At 42.6% G+C, this 6440-nt stretch overlaps 1 protein-coding gene across 1 annotated transcript in view; it reads left to right on the top strand.

Annotated features, from left to right (window-relative positions):
• The window catches only part of Ift81 (intraflagellar transport 81), an 85531-nt gene extending 81670 nt beyond the window's left edge, over positions 1-3861 (top strand). The window contains exon 19 of the mRNA XM_050146488.1: positions 3132-3861. Coding sequence (XP_050002445.1) covers positions 3132-3314 — 183 coding nt within the window. The 3' untranslated portion in view covers positions 3315-3861. The remainder of the gene's footprint in view (positions 1-3131) is intronic.
• The last annotated feature ends 2579 nt before the right edge of the window (positions 3862-6440 follow it).

Consider the following 6440-nt stretch of genomic DNA (forward strand, 5'->3'; position numbering starts at 1 on the left):
TCCTCTGCTCTGAGCACCATCCCCTGCTGACCCACAGGTCTGCTGTCTGGTGCTTCACTTACCTTTACCTTTGGTCAACTCTACTCCAAAATTATAAATGAAAAATGTCATCTAATAGTTCATAAGCTTTAAATAACTTTTATCACAGCATATGACTTTAATTATATTTTGTTACTGTATTAAGTTAAAATTTACCATACGTATGATATATAGAAAGAACACAGTATACAGTATAAAGGATTATTTGGCACTCCTTGGCTTCACGTATCCGCAGGAGACCCTCAGCCTGACTATGAAAAGGCGCGTGAAAAGAAAAGGTGTGGCTGCTGGCTTAAAATACATTAAGCATCCAGACCTAATTACCAGTGTTCAGTATGTTGGTGCTGTGGAAGGCCAGCCAAAGCAGTGATCTGGAGTTATTTCTCGCTTTTCCTAAATCTATGCTCACTCTGAAAAAAAAAAAAATCTGGGATCTGGATCTGGCGCAGTGGCTCATGACTGCTGTCCTGGGTCCTGAGAGCTGGAACAAGTGAGACAAGAGCGTCCACAGCTCAAGTTCAATAACACCCTGGGAGTGAAGAGGAGACTAGTGAAGAGAAGAGAAAAGAAGAAACAAAACCAGGGATGTGGGCTGGAGAGATGGCTCAGAGGTTAAGAGCACTGACTGCTCTTCCAGAGGTCCTGAGTTCAATTCCCAGCACCCACATGGTGGCTCACAGCCATCTGTAATGANCACGCCTTTAATCCCAGCACTCGGGAGGCAGAGGCAGGCAGATCTCTGTGAGTTCGAGACCAGCCCGGTCTACAGAGCTAGTTCCAGGACAGGCTCCAAAGCCACAGAGAAACCCTGTCTCGAAAAACAAAAAACAAAAAACAAAAAAAAAACAAAAACAAAAACAAATTTCTCATGCTAATCCTGTGCTTTCTGTATTGTATAAACATGTTACATTAGAGTTGTATCTGAAAATTCTCCTGTATGTTCTCTCATTGTTTTCTATTATATTTACTTTTAGTATCCATAATTGGGGTGGGCAGTATTTAACCAGTGGTTTAAATCTTGCCTTTATCCTGGTTCATCCTCTTATTTGGGCAAGCATCAGCCACCGGCATTCTCATTTGTCCTGACGGTGGATGAGCTTTGTCCTAAAAGAGGAAAGATGAGTGTGTTCCTGTGCGGTGGCTGCTGTGTCTCGCTTGCCTCTCCCTCCTGGTGTTCTCCTGTAGTAGTCCATCGGTGTTTCTGTCATACTCTTCCGTATATGTACACTGCCAGCCCCACCTTGTTTCTCCTCCTCTCTTCACTCTGGCTGCTCTTTTTAATCAGCCTTCCTTGGTTTACAGAACCCATGTTTATTTTTGCAATTAGTTGAAAACAGTTTTTACTTCTCTCTATAATTATAGTCAGTAAGTAAACCAGCATTAGCAGGTGAAACTTTGTAGACTGTTAGTAACAAAGTAATTGTGGAGGCTGCAGAGATGGCTCAGTGGGGAAGAGCGCTGTCTGCCTTCCCACAGACCCTGACTCAGTCCCCAGCACCGGGCATGGCAGCTCACGTCTCTGTAACTCTAGTTCCAGGGGTCCAGTGCCCTCTTCTGGCCTCCATGGGGACCAGACAAGCACCTGGTGCACAGACACATACAGTCAAAACACCCATACACAGAAGTAAAAATAAAATAAATGGATTTTTGGTTTTTTGTTTGTTTTTCCAGACAGGGTCTCTCTTTGTAGCCCTGGATGTCCTCACTTTGTAGACCAGTCTGGTGTTGAACTCGCAGAGATCCACTGATTCTGGTCTTATTTATAAAAGATATTTCTCATAAAAAATTTTGGCTTATTAAATAGTAAACACCTTTCTTTAAAAAAAAATCACTGATTGACTGGTGGTGGTGGTGCACGCCTTTCATCCCAGCACTTGGGAGGCAGAGGCAGGCGGATCTCTGTGAGTTTGAGGCCAACATAGTCTACAGAGCAAGTTCCAGGATAGGTTTGATAGCTACAGAGAAACCCTGTCTTGAACAAAAAAAAAAAAAATCACTGATGTCTCTGAAGAAGATATGCAAAAGTGGTTTGGTAATTTGAATTTACATAGAATGTACGTTATTTCAGGGTAGAATATAGCATCTACTGATAATAACATGCACAACACAGCTAGGTCATGCAGTGTTCCGGTCTGTTATCAATGAAGGAAGAAGGGGAGGAGGCACACATTTGCATTGCTCCCTGTTATTCCCTGCAGCTGAGAATTGAGAAGGCTAAGGCCTGGGTACCTAAGCGCCTTGCTAATAATGGGACAAAGCCACAGCTCAACCTCCAGTCCCTTGATTTCAAGTCCTCTGCATTCTGTGCTCAGACCAGACTGTTCCTTCCTCCCTTCTCTTCCCCTCTATTCCCCTCTGTTTCCCTCCCCTTTTCCTTCCCCTCTCTTCCTTTTGTTTTTCTCATAATTTTTTGTTTCTTACACTCGATCTTGCCAAAAGGCTGAGAAGCAATATGTTTGTTTGTAAATGTGTGTGTCTATTGCCTGCACATATATAAGTGTTCCACATGTATGCATCAGAGCCCCTGGACTGGAGTTCCAGCACCGTGTAGATCTAAGAATCAAACCTGAGCCTTCTGCAAGAGTAGCAAGTGTTCTTAACCCCTGAGACATCTCTACAGCTCCTTTTTCTGTTTTTTTTAACATCAAGTTATTTTACATATATGTTAATTTTAATTAACTTTTAAAATATTCTTAGTGTAAATGTTTTAGAGAACATAGTTGCCTCTTAATCCTCATAAAATATACAAAACATATCATACGTCTCTGCCTCGTGATGACAGAAGTAAATCTCTTTCTTTTGGCTTTCTTTCTCTCTCTCTCTCTCTCTCTCTCTCTCTCTCTCTCTCTTTCTTTCTTTCTTTCTTTCTTTCTTTCTTGTTTTGGTTTTTCAGGACAGGGTTTCTAGGTAGCTGTGAAGCCTGCTCTGGAACTAGCTCTGTAGACCAGGCTGGCCTCGAACTCACAGAGATCCACCTACCTCTGCCTCCCAAGTGCTGGGATTAAAGGCGTGCGCTGCCACCACCACCAGGCGACAGAAGTAAATCTCTTTAACTAATACTTTATTGTTACTTTTTCTGTTTTTAATGATAGAAACTCCGGGAAAAACAAAAAGCTGTACGAGAAAGTCATGGTCCAAACATGAAGCAAGCGAAGATGTGGCGTGATCTCGAACAACTAATGGAATGTAAAAAGCAGTGCTTCCTAAAGCAACAAAACCAAGCTTCCATCGGTCAGGTAATTCAGGAGGACGGAGAGGACCGGCTAGTGCTCTGAGCCTGTGCGGGCTGTGCTTAGCCGTGCCGCTGGCTGCGAGTGCATCGCCAGCAGCGCATGCTTCCTCCCTGGAAGGGATTCGTTCATCCTTTTGCTTTCAGACTCCTTTCTCCTAGTCTTGGAAAATGAAGAGAAGGCGGATCAGGTTAGAAGTCTTTTTAACATGAAGAAGAGGCTTGCATTGTTTGTTTAGTTTAGACGTCAAGTGGTGTCCTGAGTTTTATGAGAAAGGGACTCCGCTTGCTATCTGTAATGTAAACATATGTCCATTAAGACCCATGCCGTTTTTAAAGCTGTAATAACTGGGGGATTAATGTTTTTCTCGATCTTTTTTCTGACGTTAGAGGACTCTGAGGAACTAGTATCTCTTGTTTTGAAGAAATATTTGTCTGAAGTCAGCAATCCCTGTGGTTTCACTTCAGTTTCTTTCTCCTCTGTTAATGCAAACCAGTTTAATATTTTGAAAAGCGTTTGTTCTCTTCATGTGATTTAAAAGCAAATAAAGCTTGGTCCATATCATGGCTGTTGATCTTAAATAATAGAACTGTGTTGATCTTTTCTTTTCAATGTCTTTTCTAATATTCACTTCTCATCTCACAGAATGTCTCGCCAGACATCGAATGGAGAGCTAATAATACAACCATATGCTTGCCCTGAGGACTGTTATTATAAATATTAAAACTGTCCTAAAACGTAGATGCTACGTGGGCTAAAAAAGTTAATACAGGATTCCTAGTGAAATTCAGGAATCCAGAGTGCATCCAACCTCTGCTTTATTTGAGCTAGGTACATAAGGATTTCTTTGGTTTTCCTTAAAGAAAGATATTAAACTTGTATTCTCTTTCACTTCATTTTGGTTTCAATCTGTTTTCAAAATTCTTGCCTTTAAACTTGAAAACTCAGATTTTAAATTGCTAGTCTGGCCTTTGTAGGCTAGTGCTTTTTTATTTAATTTTTTTTCGAGACAAGGTTTCTCTGTAGCTTTGGACTCTGGCCTAGAACTAGCTCTTGTAAACCAGGCTGGCCTCGAACTCACAGAGATCCACCTGCCTCTGCCTCCCGAGTGCTGGAATTAAAGGCGAACACCACCACCACCGCCTGGTCAGGCTAGTTCTTTTTAACTGCCCTTAAAAAAAAAAGGAATGACCGTCTGTGCTGTGTAAACTGTACAGACATGCATCTCTTTGTCACAAGTCTCATCTGTTCTTAATATTGGAAGCCTATTAGTGGTCAGAATCGCAGAGTCAGCCTCTGTTCCACACACAGATAGCCACTTGAGTGCATTCACACACAGGTGTGCACATGGGCACACTCATACCCACTCACACTCACAAAGAAGAGAAAGGGAGGGAGGAGAAGAGGGGCATTCCAGTTCATGGCTGAGTCGGTCACCGTCTTGGCTGGGCAGCTGTCAACTACCAGCACCTCATGCCTTCCTCTGACAGTTGGGAAGCCAAAAGAGGCAAGACTATGCACTGGTGTGTGGAAAGAAACCCTTCTTAATTCAGTAATAATTCTTGGACACTGAAGTATATTATGTTCATGCCAGATTAGCTGTAAGCTTGGTGTTTTCAGTAGTATATAATGCTTCATTAGCCAGAATATTAATTCTGCAACAAATATTTGAAAGACTAGGTGACTTTTACAGATACCACATTTATTCCCCCAGAGATAATCTCACAAGATTATAAACCTAGAGGCTACTCTGTTCTAGCCCTACACTCCCTCTGGGTCTCCTTTTAAATTCTGGGGTTGTGAATGGCAGCCCGCAGGCCTGCTCCTCTGGGTTCTGATTGATTATCACCCGCCATCTTTGCTCAGCACAGAACAAGTGTGCAGATTACACACAAAGGCAGCTCCGAGATTGTTTTATTCATTGAGGCAGAGCATTGCTATTACTTCAAGAAAAGCAAATTGAAAAAAGAAAAAACTCTAAAAGAACAAGTTATTTATAGCTTTTATGTAACATTGGACACTTAGTAATGCGACTTAATGGGTTTCATGCAGACTTCCTTCCATTCGTCCGTGATTTGATTGGAACATTAACAAGCCTTAACTAACCCTGACAGGTTTTGACAGCTGGCACTTAGTAAAGAAGAGGTTGCTCCAGTTTTTCCTCCAAGGTTAATATTCTAACTGGCTAATTGATGAGAGTACTTAATCATTTTAGAAAATAGTGTGTCTTTCACGTGATGGCCCAAATAAAGGAGAAAAATGTAGCCCGTGAGTCTGCCTCTGCAGTCAGATTTCCTTCTCTGGGGCTGCTGTTGCCAGCTGTTGTAAGGACTGACTGTCAGCCGCAGCTCCCTCCCGCTCACTCTTGGTTAAGGAAATAATCCTGGAAAGGTTACCCTTTACAAGAATCTAGAATTAAGACGTACTTCCTGTTAGAATCGGCTGGATTTTCCAGAACTGGGGAGCAGCTGGAGGGAAACCAGACTGGAACCTGCTGCCCCTCTAGCTTTACCCAGGCTGATGCTTCCTGCCATGCCGCTCTAACTCAGCAGGCAGCAGTTCTGAAGATGTCACTGAATCACATCTGCCTTTATTTGATGCTTGTTGTTCTGCCGGATTCTTAGCGTGCATGACATTTATACATCTTTGAGAAAATTTTAAGCTCTTTGCACTTTCCAAATGTATTTCTCAAGTTTTTTAATGCTAAAATGATACCAAGCATTTTTTAAAATAATTTGAGTAAAATAAGAGGCTCTATATGCACTCCAACTAAAAATGTGTAAATTGGCAGAAATCTCTGGATTTGAATTTGGAAAAAATGCATCATGAGTAATGCAGGCAAAGCTGTCTTTACATAGGCAAAGTTTGCATTGAAAAATAGCTGCGGAGGTGTGTGTCTCAGACAGCCCTCATCTTACACAGGTCTTGCCCAGTGTGCGCCTGAGAGTGTGAACAAGAGGCTGGTTTCTGCAAAGAGTTCTAGGCGCTTACATCATGCCTCCTGCTTGGCAGGAAGGAGTTTGCCTCCGGGAGCAGGTAATGGGCCCTGCAGATTAGCCTGCCCTGAGCTTGCTTGCCCACAGCTTGGCCGTGTTGTGGTGAGGTAGGTCTGGAGTATATGTACTACACCGTCTTCCAGACAGCCTCCAGCAGCCAGAAAAGGGCAAGATC

Source organism: Alexandromys fortis, unplaced genomic scaffold (genome assembly GCF_014885135.2).
Source record: "Alexandromys fortis isolate MF-2015 unplaced genomic scaffold, M_Fortis_MF-2015_v1.1 scaffold_56, whole genome shotgun sequence".
Lineage (NCBI taxonomy): Eukaryota > Metazoa > Chordata > Mammalia > Rodentia > Cricetidae > Alexandromys > Alexandromys fortis.